Source organism: Cetorhinus maximus, unplaced genomic scaffold (genome assembly GCF_964194155.1).
Source record: "Cetorhinus maximus unplaced genomic scaffold, sCetMax3.hap1.1 HAP1_SCAFFOLD_869, whole genome shotgun sequence".
Classification (NCBI taxonomy): domain Eukaryota; kingdom Metazoa; phylum Chordata; class Chondrichthyes; order Lamniformes; family Cetorhinidae; genus Cetorhinus; species Cetorhinus maximus.
In genome coordinates this window covers 52,685-64,867 of record NW_027596811.1, presented here as the reverse complement: position 1 = coordinate 64,867, position 12,183 = coordinate 52,685, and the positions used below count along the sequence as shown (strand labels likewise).

The 12,183-nt window shown below is 52.5% G+C and overlaps 1 protein-coding gene across 1 annotated transcript; it reads left to right on the top strand.

Annotated features, from left to right (window-relative positions):
• Positions 1–1,017: 1,017 nt before the first annotated feature.
• Positions 1,018–11,373, top strand: LOC144674960 (uncharacterized). Its single transcript, XM_078536051.1, has 2 exons — positions 1,018–1,242; positions 10,300–11,373. The coding sequence occupies exon 2, from the start codon at positions 10,314–10,316 to the stop codon at positions 11,346–11,348; it is 1,035 nt and encodes a 344-aa protein (XP_078392177.1). The 5' UTR covers positions 1,018–1,242; positions 10,300–10,313; the 3' UTR covers positions 11,349–11,373.
• The last annotated feature ends 810 nt before the right edge of the window (positions 11,374–12,183 follow it).

The window sequence follows — 12,183 nt, the reverse complement described above, 5'->3', positions numbered from 1 at the left end:
CTGAGTTATTCCAGCATTGTGTTTCTTTTTCATTCCTCCAGCTTTCGCAGTCTTAACACCCTCTGCTATCTTACCTTTATGCCACTATCAGTACCTTCTCTAGTCTTTACCACTCCCAGTAACACTCCCTATCTCTTGCGTCCATGACATCTTTGTCAATCTCTCCTTAGCTGTCACCTATCCCTGATCTTCTATCTTGCTCCACCTCCTCCTAGACTAGTATCAAATCCATCACATCACATTTCTACTTCCCTTTAGCTCTGAAGAAGTTATACTGGACTTGAAACATTAACTCTGTTTCTCTCTCCACAGATGCTGCCAGACCTGCTGAGTTCTACTCTCCCCTCCCTCCCTCCCAGGTTTTACCAGCATTTCCTGTTTTTATTTCACAGTACTTTTCTTTTATTTTGTGAACGCAGCAGGTCTGGTAGCACCTGTGGAAAGGGAGTAGTCATATTGGACTCTGTTTCTCTCTCTCTCGCTCTCTCCACAGAATGCTGCCAGACCTGCTGAGTTTCTCCCTCCAGCACTTTCTGCTCTGAAGAAAGGTCTTACGGACTCGAAAAGTTAACTCTGTCTTTCTCCCCACAGATGCTGCCAGACTGGCTGAGATTTTCCAGCACTTTCAGCTTTAGTTTCAGATTTCCAGCATCCACAGCATTTTGCTTTCATGCCTCCCTGTTGCAATGTTCTTGTGCAGGTCCAAGCATGAGTCTGGGGGAAGCTGCTGCAATCTCCCTCTGATGAGATAAAAACAAAAAACTGCGGATGCTGGAAATCCAAAACAAAAACAGAAATACCTGGAAAAACTCAGCAGGTCTGGCAGCATCGGCGGAGAAGAGCAAAGTTGACGTTTCGAATCCTCACGACCCTTCAACAGAACCTCGAAGCTCTGCAGAAATATAAAGAAAATCCTGACCAATGATTGACCCGAGCTCTGGTCCAATGGGAAGCGATCCGGAAGCTGGTGGTGCTGGTAGCCAATGGAACCTGGGTAAGGAGGTGGGACATCCGCCCTGTGCCGGGGTGGATCCGGGCCCTCCAGTGAGCTGCATTCTGCTCTCTTTGTCTGAATGAAGAATTTGAGGAGCTGGGCTTGGTGCGGTGCAGTGGGGGTGTTTATCTATGTGTATATCTATCTTAAAAAGAGCTTTTATTTTTAAATCGTTTGCACATTTTTTTTGCAAATATTACAATCCCGTAATATTTTAAAAACGAATTGTTATTGAAGAAAACGACCTTGTGAGTAAAACATTTAATTATTTTTTTTGGGGGGAGGGGTTATTGAAGGGGGCCGTTCAATATTAATATGAGAGGTTAGGTTTCCCTGTTTATCCCCGTCAGGTGCACAAACGCCTCAAGAGTCCAGGTTTCTGTGCATTCAGTCTTCAATAAAATGCATCGAAGCAAAAGAAATCATGAGCTCCCTTTCACCGTACCCCCGCCCCCACTCCAACCTCACCTACCTACCCACCCACTCTTGTCCTCCAGACAATGAGGGAGAGATGTCCCGCCCTCCTCCCCCCATTGCATCGCCATTGGTTGGAGCTCTGGCACCTGCCCTTCCCCCCCTCATCCTGTGCGCCCGATTGGCTGGGGGTTCACATCAATCACCCCGGAGCAGAGGGAGGTGAATGAATGGCTCTCTGTGAATATCCCAACTCATTGTGGGTGGGTGGGTGTGTGTGGGGTGGGAGGGGGTGTATATAAACTTCAGCTCAGGAGTTAAGCAGGCAAGAGAATTGAAAGGTGGAGTTTAAAACTCGGAATTAGCTGTCTTTAACATTTAGCAAATTGTGAGAGAAAAATAAACGAACCAAGGGAGGCGGGGATAGAGAGGCAATTTTAGCCTTGTGTCTCTGTGGAAGGTCAATGCCTCGTTGCTCAACCTCCCTCCCTCCTGCTCTGCTTATCTTTTGCACAATGTTGTTGTAACTCTCCCTGTCTCCCTGCTTCAGACTCCGTCCCCCTGTCGCTGTTGTTAAAAGCCCTCTCCCCAATCCACCTGCCAGACCCGACCCCTCCCCGGCGAGCCCAGGCACACGATTCTTTGATTGGCAGCGGCCTGCCTCCCCGCCCTTCAATGGCCGCCCACCTTACCCAGCATGCCCCGCGGGCTGGAATACATCCTATCCATCGCAGCGGGGAGCCCGGTGCGCAGGCGCACTCCGGGCTAGAGGGAGGGGCACGCCCCCCCCCCCCCCCCCCCTTCAGCCAGCCTGTGGTCCCAGAGCACGCGCAGTGCAGCAGCAGATTTCATTTACATAGCACCTCCCAACATAGTGAAACCCCAACCCCCCCCCCCAAAAAAAGGCAGCTTCGCAGTGGGTGGGGGAATTATTGGGGTCAATTCGACCACGGGCCATGTGCTGTGTGGACATTAGGGTGGGTGGGCAAGCAGCTCAGTTGGCAGCGGACGTTTTAAGGTGCGTCTTGAAGGAGGAGGGAGAGAGGCGGAGAGGTTTGGAGGGAGGGAATCCCCGAGCGAGCGGGTGGGTGGGGTATCGCCAGCGGTGGAACGATTGCAATCGGGGACACTCGGGGACTGCAGCGGCCCAAGAAGGTGGCTCACCGCCGCCACCTTCTCAAGGGGCAACCAGGGATGGGCAATAAATGCCGGCCCGGCCAGCAAAGCCCACATCCCCGTGAATGAATAAAACGGAAAAAGAAAGCTCGGGGAGATCGTACAGGAGTGATGGTGGCGTAGCGGTAATGTTGCTGGACCCGCAGCCCAGAGGCTCCAGGCTCTGAGGGCCAAGGATGCTGATAGAGTTTGAATTCAGTTAATAAATCTGCAATTGAAAGCGAGTCGCGGCGATGGTGACCACGAAACGACCATTGATGGCTGTAAAGAAAAAAACCCCATCTGGTTCACTAATGTCCCTGTGGGGAAGGAAATCTGCCGTCCTTACCCGGTCTGGCCCACATGTGACTCCAGACCCCCCACAGCGATGTGGGTCGACTCTTAGTTAATGAAATGGCCCCGGGCAAGGCACTCAGTCCAAGGGCAGTTAGGGATGGGCAACAAATGCTGGCCTTACCAGCGACGCCCACACCCCATGGAAGAATCCTTTTTAAAAAAAGGAGCGCCGATTGGAGCTTGGTGTGCATATCCACAGATCCCTGAAGGCAGCAGAACAGGTAGATCAGGTGGTTAAGAAGGCATATGGAATACTTTCCTTTATTAGCCGAGGCGCAGAATATAAGAGCAGGGAGGTTATGCTGGAACTGTATAAAATGCTGGTTAGACCACAGCTAGAGTATTGCGTGCAGTTCTGGTCACCACATTATAGGAAGGATGCGATTGCACTGGAGAGGGTGCAGAGGAGATTTACCAGGATGCTGCCTGGGCTGGAGGGTCTGAGCTATGAGGAAAGATTGGATAGGCTGGGGTTGTTTTCCTTGGAGCAGCAAAGGTTGAGAGGGGACCTGATAGAGATTGAGGGACATAGATAGGGTGGATAGGAAGGCACTTTTTCCATTAGTAGAGGGATCAATAACCAGGGGGCATAGATTTAAGCTAAGAGGTGGGAGGCTAAGAGGGGAGTTGAGGAGATATTTTCTCACCCAGAGGGTGGTGGGAGTCTGGAACTCACTGCCTGAAAGGGTGGTTGAGTCAAAAACTCTCGTAACATTTAAGAAGTATTTAGATATTCACTTGCGTTGCCATAGCCTCCAGGGCTATGGGCCAAGCGCTGGACCGGCATGGGCTGAATGGCCCCCTTCTGTGCTGTAAATGTCTGAGTCTACATCTGAGGATTTTCAATTCATGGGGCTCTGGCAGCAGCACTCAGGGATGTGGGAGCTTTCCATTGTGATGGACTCTACTTGAACCAGGCTGAGCCCTGTTTCCTGGCCAGTCATACAACTAGGGCTGTGGACAGGGCTCAGGACTTTAAACTAGCAACGACGGGGGGAGGGTTCAAGTGAAGGAAGATCCATAAATTTAAAGAGAAAGGTCGAGGTATCAAAACAGTATAGTGACGTGAGTAAGGACCAGCACAGTGGGTCGTGAAGGGACGGAGAGCTTAACAAAAAATGTATGTTGGTGAATACGGACTTTTTCTTTAATTTATTCATTCACGGGATGTGGGCGTCGCTGCCTAGGCCAGCATTTATTGCCCATCCCTAATTTCCCCTTGAGAAGGTGGTGGGGAGCCACCTTCTTGAACCGCTGCAGTCCAAGTGGTGTAGGTACACCCACAGTGCTGTTAGGGAGGGTGCTCCAGGATTTTGACCCAGTGACAGTGAAGGAACGGCCGATATATTTCCAAGTCAGGATGGTGAGTGGCTTGGAGGGGAACTTCCAGATGGTGGTGTTCCCATCTATCTGCTGCCCGTGTCCTTCTAGATGGGAGTGGTCGTGGGTTTGGAAGGTGATGCCTAAGGAGCCTTGGTGAATTCCTGCAATGCATCTTGTAGATGGTACACACTGGCTGCCACTGTGTGTCGGTGATGGAGGGAGTGAATGTTTGTGGATGGGGTGCCAATCAAGCAGGGCAGCTTTGTCCTGGATGGTGTCGAGCTTCTTGAGTGTTGTGGGAGTTGCACTCATTCAGGCAAGTGGAGAGTATTCCATCACACTCCTGACTTGTGCCTTGTAGATGGTGGACAGGCTTTGGGGAGTCAGGAGGTGAGTTACTCACCACAGGATTCCTAGCTAAAAGCAAAATATGGTGGATGCTGGAAATCTGAAGCCAAAACAGAAAATGGTGGCAAACCTCAGCAGGTCTAACAGCAGCTGTGGAGAGAGAAGCAGAGTTAATGTTTCGAGCTCTGAAGAGAGGGGTCACCAACAGTGCTATCAAGCGGCACTTGCTCAGTAACAACCTGCTCACTGACGTTCAGTTTGGCTTCTGCCAGGGTCACTCAGCTCCTGACCTCATTACAGCCTTGGTTCACACATGGACAAAAGAGCTGGACTCCAGAGAGAAACAGAGTTCCTGAAAACGTTAACTCTGTTTCTCTCTCTACAGATGCTGCCAGACCTGCTGAATTTTTTCCAGAATTTTCTGCTTTTGTTACATGATTCCTAGCGTCAGACCTGCTCTTGTAGCTGCAGTATTTATATGGCTTGTCCAGTTCAGTTTCTGGTCAATGGTAACACCCAGGATGTTGATAGTGGTGGTAATGCTATCGAATGTCAAGAGGTGATGGTTGGATTCTATCTTGTTGGAGGTGATCATTGCCTGACAGTTGTGTGGCGCAAATGTTACTTGCCACCTGGATATTGTCCAGGTCTTGCTGCATTTGGACATGGGCTGTTTCAGTGTCTGGGGAGTCATGAATGGTGCTGAACATTGTGCAATCATCAGCGAGCATCCCCACTTCTGACCTTATGATGGAAGGAAGGTCATTGATGAAGCAGCTGAAGATGGTTGGGCCGAGGACACTACCCTGAGGAACTCCTGCAGTGATGTCCTGGAGCTGAGATGATTGACCTCCAACAACCACAACCATCTCCCTTTGTGCTAGGCATGATTCCAACCAGCGGAGAGTTTTCCCCCTGATTCCCATTGACTCCAGTTTTGCGAGGGCTCCTTGATGCCACACTCGGTCAAATACTGCCTTGATGTCAAGGGTAGTCACTCTCACCTCACCTCGGGACTTCAGCTCTTTTGTCCATGTTTGAACCAAGGCTGTAATGAGGTCAGGAGCTGAGTGACCCTGGCTGAAGCCAAACTGAGTGCCAGTGAGCAGGTTATTACTGAGCAAATGCTGCTTGATAGCACTGTTGGTGACCCCTTCCCATCGGGAATAGAAGTAAAACATTGAAATTGGAGGTTTTTCATTTGAATGCATGAAGCGTCCGTAGTGAGACAGATGGACTAGTGGCTGGCATGGACAAGATGGGCTGAATGGCCTTCTTCTGTGCTGTAACTTTTCTATGGTTCTATGGCACAAATAGCGTTAAATGCTTTGGATTTAATTGCCATTACAGACACATGGTGGGAAATACATATTCCAGGGTACTCAATATTTTAGAAAGGCAGACAGTGCCAAAGGATGGAAGGAAAGGATGACATAAGGACATGAGTGAGAAAGGATCTTGGCTCAGAGATCATGAAGTAGTCTCAGTTTGAGCTTTCTTTTTATTCATTCACGGGATTTGGGCTTCCCTGGCTGGGCCAGAATTTACTGCCCATCCCTAATTACCCTTGAGAAGGTGGTGGGAAGCCACCTCCTTGAACCGCTGCAGTCCCTGTGGTGTAGGTACACCCACCGTGCTGTTAGGAAGGGAGTTCCAGGATTTTGACCCAGCGACAGTGGAGGAACGGCCGATATATTTCCAAGTCAGGATGGTGAGTGGTTTGGAGGGGAACTTGCAGGTGGTGGTGTTCCCATGCGTCTGCTGCCCTTGTCCTTCTAGGTGGTAGCGGTCGTCGGTTTGGAAGGTGCTGTCGAAGGAGCCTTGGTGAGTTCCTGCAGTGCATCTTGTAGATGGTACACACTGACTGCTACTGTGCGTCGGTGGTGGAGGGAGTGAATGTTTGTGGATGTGGTTCCAATCAAGCGGGGCTGCTTTGTCCTGGACAAACTGCCCTGGTGGAGATTAGGAATAGCGAGAGTCAGAAAACATTGGCGGGAGTAGTTTATAAGCCCCCGAACAGTAGTTATGCTGTTCAACAGAGCAGTAATCAAGAAATTATTGGAGCTTGAAACAAAGGCAATGTAATAATTGTGGGGGACTTCAATCTTCACGTAGACTGGACCAATCAAATAAGCAAGAGTCGTACGGAAGATGAGCTTGTCGAATGTTTTGGTTCCAGTTTCCTGGGGCCAATACATTGTGGAACCGACTCAGGATGAAACTATCTACGATCGAGTGTTGTATAATGAAGTAGGGTTAATCAGTAATGTCGTGGTAACAGATCCTCTGGGAAATAGTGATCATAATACCATTGAATTCCAGGTTAAGTTTGAAAGTGACATATTCCAGTCACAAACAGGAATCTTAAACTTAAACAAGACCAATTGCATAGGTATGAAGGGACAGCTGGCAAGGTTAATTGGATAGATAGACTGAAAGGTATGAAGATAAATGAACATTTCAAGAAGCAGCTCAAAATATTCAACAAAAATACATTCCATTGGCAAAGAAAAATTGAATGAGAAATGTGGCTCACTCAGGAAGTTGAGGGAAGCATTAGAGCGTGAGAAAGGAGGAGAGAGAGGCGGAGAGGTTTAGGGAGGAAGTTCCAGAGCTTGGTGGAATGATTGGAATCGGGGATACTCGAGGGGATAGTATTGGAGGAACAGATACCTGTGCGTCATAGGGCTGGAGGAATAGGGAGGGTTGTAGGGTCCGGAGGAGGTTACAGAGATGGGGAGGGATGTAGGGACTGGAGGAGATTACAGGGATAGGGAGGGATGTAGGGGCTGGAGGAGGTTACAGGGATAAGGAGGAATGTAGGGACTGGAGGAGATTACAGGGATAGGGAGGGTTGTGGGGCTGGATGAGGCTACACGGATAAGGAGCGTTGTAAGGGCTGGAGGAGATTACAGGGATAGGGAGGGTTGTAGGGGCTGGAGGAGGTTACAGGCATAGGGAGGGCTGGAGGAGGTTACAGGCATAGGGAGGGTTGTAGGGGCTGGAGGAGATTACCGGGATAGGGAGGGTTGTAGGGGCTGGAGGAGATTACAGAGATAGGGAGAGGGTAGGTCCCTATCTCTGTAACCTCCTCTGGACCCTACAAACCTCCCTATCCGTGTAGCCTCCTCCAGCACCTACACCCCTCCCAATCTCTTGCCTGGGTGAGTGCATCTTCACTAACACTCAGGGAGCCCGACACCGTCCTGGACAAAGCAGTCTGCTTGAAGAGCACCCCATCGACAAACACTCACTCCCTCCACCACCGACGCACAGTAGCAGCCAGTGTGCACTATCTACAAGATGCACTGCAGGAACTCACCAAGGCTCCTTCGACAGCACCTTCCAAATCCACCACCACTACCATCGAGAAGGACAAGGGCAGCAGATAGATGGGAACATCACCACCTGGAATTTCCCCTCCAAGTCACTCACCATCCTGACTTGAAAATATATCGGCTGTTCCTTCACTGTCGCTGGGACAAAATCATGGAACTCCCTCCCTAACAGCACTGTGGGTGTACCTACACCACATGGACTGCAGCGGTTCAAGAAGGCGGCTCACCACCACCTTCTCCAGGGGCAATTAGGGACGGGCGATAAATGCTGGGCCCAGCCAGCGACGCCCACATCCCCGTGAATAAATTAAAAAAAGAATGCCTCTAGCCCCAAACACCCTCCCTATCTCTGTAACTTCCACCAGCCCCTACAACCCTCCCTATCTCTGTAACCTCCTCCAGCCCCAAACACCCTCCCTATCTCTGTAACCTCCTCCAGCCCCTACAACCCTCCCTATCTCTCTAACCCCCTCCAGCCCCTACAACCCTCCCTATCTCTGTAACCTCCTCCAGCCCCTACAACCCTCCCTATCCCTGTTACCTCCTCCAGCCCTTACAACCCTCCCTATCTCTGTAACCCCCTCCAGCCCCTACAACCCTCCCTATCCCTGTTACCTCCTCCAGCCCCTACAACCCTCCCTATCTCTCTAACCTCCTCCAGCCCCTACAACCTTCCCTCTCTCTGTAACCTCCTACCACAAACCCAGTGAGAGAAAGGGTAGGACTTTCACCCTTTTGAAGGTGAAGGAGATTACAGGCTAGGATGAGGTGGAATGAGAGCCCATGGCTGATACCACCAGCTCAATCCTGCAGAGACTCGGGAGGAGTCAAGAAAGTGCAGGGGGGCGAAAATAAATACAAAATCAGCAAAGCAGGAATTAGAAAATAAATGAGGCAGCACCTTCCAAACCCACGACCGCTACCATCTAGAAGGACAAGGGCAGCAGATAGATGGGAACACCACCACCTGGAAGTTCCCCTCCAAGTCACTCACCATCCTGACTTGGAAATATATCGACCGTTCCTTCACTGTCACTGGGTCAAAATCCTGGAGCTCCCTCCCTAACAGCACAGTGGGTGTACCTACACCCCATGGACTGCAGCGGCTCAAGAAGGCGGCTCACCACCACCTTCTCAAGGGCAATTAGGGACGGACAATAAAACTGCAGCGACTCTCTCCCCCCACCGCCCCCCGCATCCTGCGAGTGGAATTTTTTAAATCGGGAAAGCTGAGAGGGCAAGAAAATATATCGGCAAGAAATCTTGAGGAGAACCGAAACTTGTTTAGATACATAAAGGGAAAGGGTATAACCGAAGGGAAGGGTTGGTGGGTGGGGCCTATTAGAAGTTGATGTCTGACCAGCGGGCTGACACCGGCCTGGTGGTATTGCTGCTAGACCAGAAATCCAGAGACACGGGCTAATTCCCCCGGGTTCAAATTCCCACCACGGCAGCTGGTGGAACTTAAAATTCACTCCATAAAAATTGAAATCTCGTGTCGGTCGTCAGTCGTAAAACACCCCACCTGGCTCACCCGTATCCCTTAGGGAAGGAAATCTGTCCTTTCCCCGATCTGGCCTGTGTGTGACTCCCAGACCCAAGGCAACATAAGAGCACGAGAAAAGGGGGCAGCAGGAGGAGGCCGTTCAGCCCTTCGAGTCCGCTCGGCCATCCCACGAGGATTGTGGCTGACCTTGTACCTCGACCCCATTTCTCCTGCACCGACCCTGTGTCCCTTGGTGTTTTTAAATAGGTGGGAATCTATTGATCTCTGCGTTACTCAATGACTGTGGGTTGACTCTTGACTACCCTCTGAAGTGGCCCGGCAAGTCACTCAGCTCGAGGGCAATTAAGGACCGGGCAACCAATGCTGGCCAGTGACGCCCACGAAAAAATGGAGAGAAAAAAAGCCCGCTGAATTCTCTGAGGAGGGTCGATGGGGGTAGTGCACCTGACGTAGTATATTTAGGATTTTAGCAAGGCTTTTGATCAGGTTCCACACGGCAGGCTGACCAGCGAGTTAAACGCTCAGGGGATCCAAGGGGAGGTGGCAAGCTCGATCCGATATTGGCTCAAACGGCGGGAAGCAAGGGGCTCTGGTTGACGGCTGCGTTTGCGACTGGAAGACTGTTTCCATTCGTGTGTTTTCCCGGCCAGCGCAGACGTGGACGGGCTGAATGGCCTCCTTCTGTGGCGTAAACGCTTTCCGCGTTTGTGAACGGCCGCTTTGACGTGTTTGGATTTCGACAGAAGGGGAAATGGCCCCGTCCGAACTAAAATTTGTCGGTCGGTTCTGGGTTCTTGATGGTGATGCCTTGATACAAACTCCTCTTTCTTTTTCCTTTGTTTTAAAAAAAATAAACAAAACAGGGGAGGATTGGAAAATGGAGGATTCGCAAGCGGGGAACCCGAGTGAGACGTCGCTCCAGGATACGGCGGAGCCCCTCGACACTTCGGCAGCGGAGGAGGAGTATTACCGGCCGCTTGGCGCGGAGGGAGAGGTGTTTGTGTGCGAGGAGGAGGAGGAGGAGGAGGAGGGGGGGCTGGATACGGCAGTGTGGCTGGAGGGGACCCGGGGGGGCCGAGGGCAGGGGCCGCTCCCCTCCGCCCGCCGCCGGGAGCGGCCGCACGAGTGCGGCGAGTGCGGCAAGGGCTTCAGCTATCCATCCAAGCTGGAGATCCACCGGCGGGTCCACACGGGCGAGAGGCCGTTCGTCTGCACTGCCTGTGGCAAGGGCTTCACCGAGTCGTCCAGCCTCCTCACCCACCAGCGGGTGCACAGCGGCGAGTGGCTCTTCCTCTGCTCGGTGTGCGGCAAGGGCTTCACCAAGCCCTCGCATCTCCTCACCCACCAGCGGGTCCACACGGGCGAGCGCCCTTTCGTCTGCCCGCTGTGCGGGAAGGGCTTCACCCAGTCGTCCAACCTGCTCACCCACCAGCGGGTGCACACCGACGAGCGGCCCTTCCCCTGCCCGCTCTGCGGCAAGGCCTTCAAGAGCACCGAGGAGCTGAAGAAGCACCAGCAGATCCACACCGACGAGCGGCCCTTCCGCTGCGCCGTCTGCGCCAAGGGCTTCCGCATGTCCTCGCACCTGCTCACCCACCAGCTCATCCACACGGGCGAGCGCCCCTTCGTCTGCCCGCTCTGCGGCAAGGGCTTCACCCAGTCCTCCAACCTGCTGTCGCACCAGCGCATCCACACGGGCGAGCGCCCCTTCCGCTGCTCACACTGTGCCAAGTGCTTCCGCATGTCGGCCCACCTCCTGGCCCACCAGCGGGTCCACACCGGCGAGCGCCCCTTCGTCTGCACCGCCTGCGGCAAGGGCTTCACCCGCTCCTCCTACCTGCTCCGGCACCAGCGCGTGCACGCCTTGGACCCCGCCGCCGTCATGGGCACTGTCGGCCACATCCAGGACTGAGCCGTCACCGGTGCCGGGCCGGGCCGGTTACGAACCCCCTCCTCTCTCTCTCCCACTTTATTTTTTAATCCACCACAACGCCCCCCCACCCCTCCCACCTTTTTCATTCCACCGGCGTCGCGCGCAAGGCCCCTCAAGAAGCAAGCAGTTCCATTGGCCGATTGCGCAGAGTGGGCCGCGCCGACGCGTGTCCGGGGTCACGCGCGGACCCCGGATTGGGTAAAGGCGGCAGATTTCCTTCCTTTTCCCCCACCACCCCCTCCTTTCTCTTGGCGTTAAAAACCTTTTCTGGCAAAATCCGGTATTTTCACGAGACCAGCTTTTGATTCAGATTAATTGGATTTTAATTACGCCCTCCCACCTCTGCACCACCACCACCCCCTCTCCCACCCCACCCACATAGCTGCCTTGCTGTGGTTTGAACTGTACATCCAGAGCGTTAGTCCGAGCCTCTGGGTTGCTAGTCCACTTGCGTAACTACTGTGACCAGCCCCCCAACCTCCGACTCGATAAAGCTAAGGGGGCGATTCCTGCTGATAATTCCGCTCCCTCCAACATCCCCCCCCCACCCCCCGAACCCCAAATTTACCGAGCTGGAATTTTAACAGTCTGGATGTAGGTTAAATAAATCGGCTTTTGTTTTAAACAGTCCCGTGTGTCTTGCCCCTTGATGGTGCCGCCACAGAGGTTCATTCGGAAGGGAGCCCAGACTGTCCTTCGGAAGGTTAGTTTATTTCACATTCAAAACCCGGGGGGAGGAATGTTCGCAACTTCCCACTTCACCCACACACACACTCACACCCACACAGACACAGACCCACACCCACACACAGAC

Coding starts and splice junctions, on each gene's coding strand:
- LOC144674960 (XM_078536051.1), top strand. CDS start 10,314: ATGGAGGATTCGCAAGCGGGGAACCCGAGTGAGACGTCGCTCCAGGAT.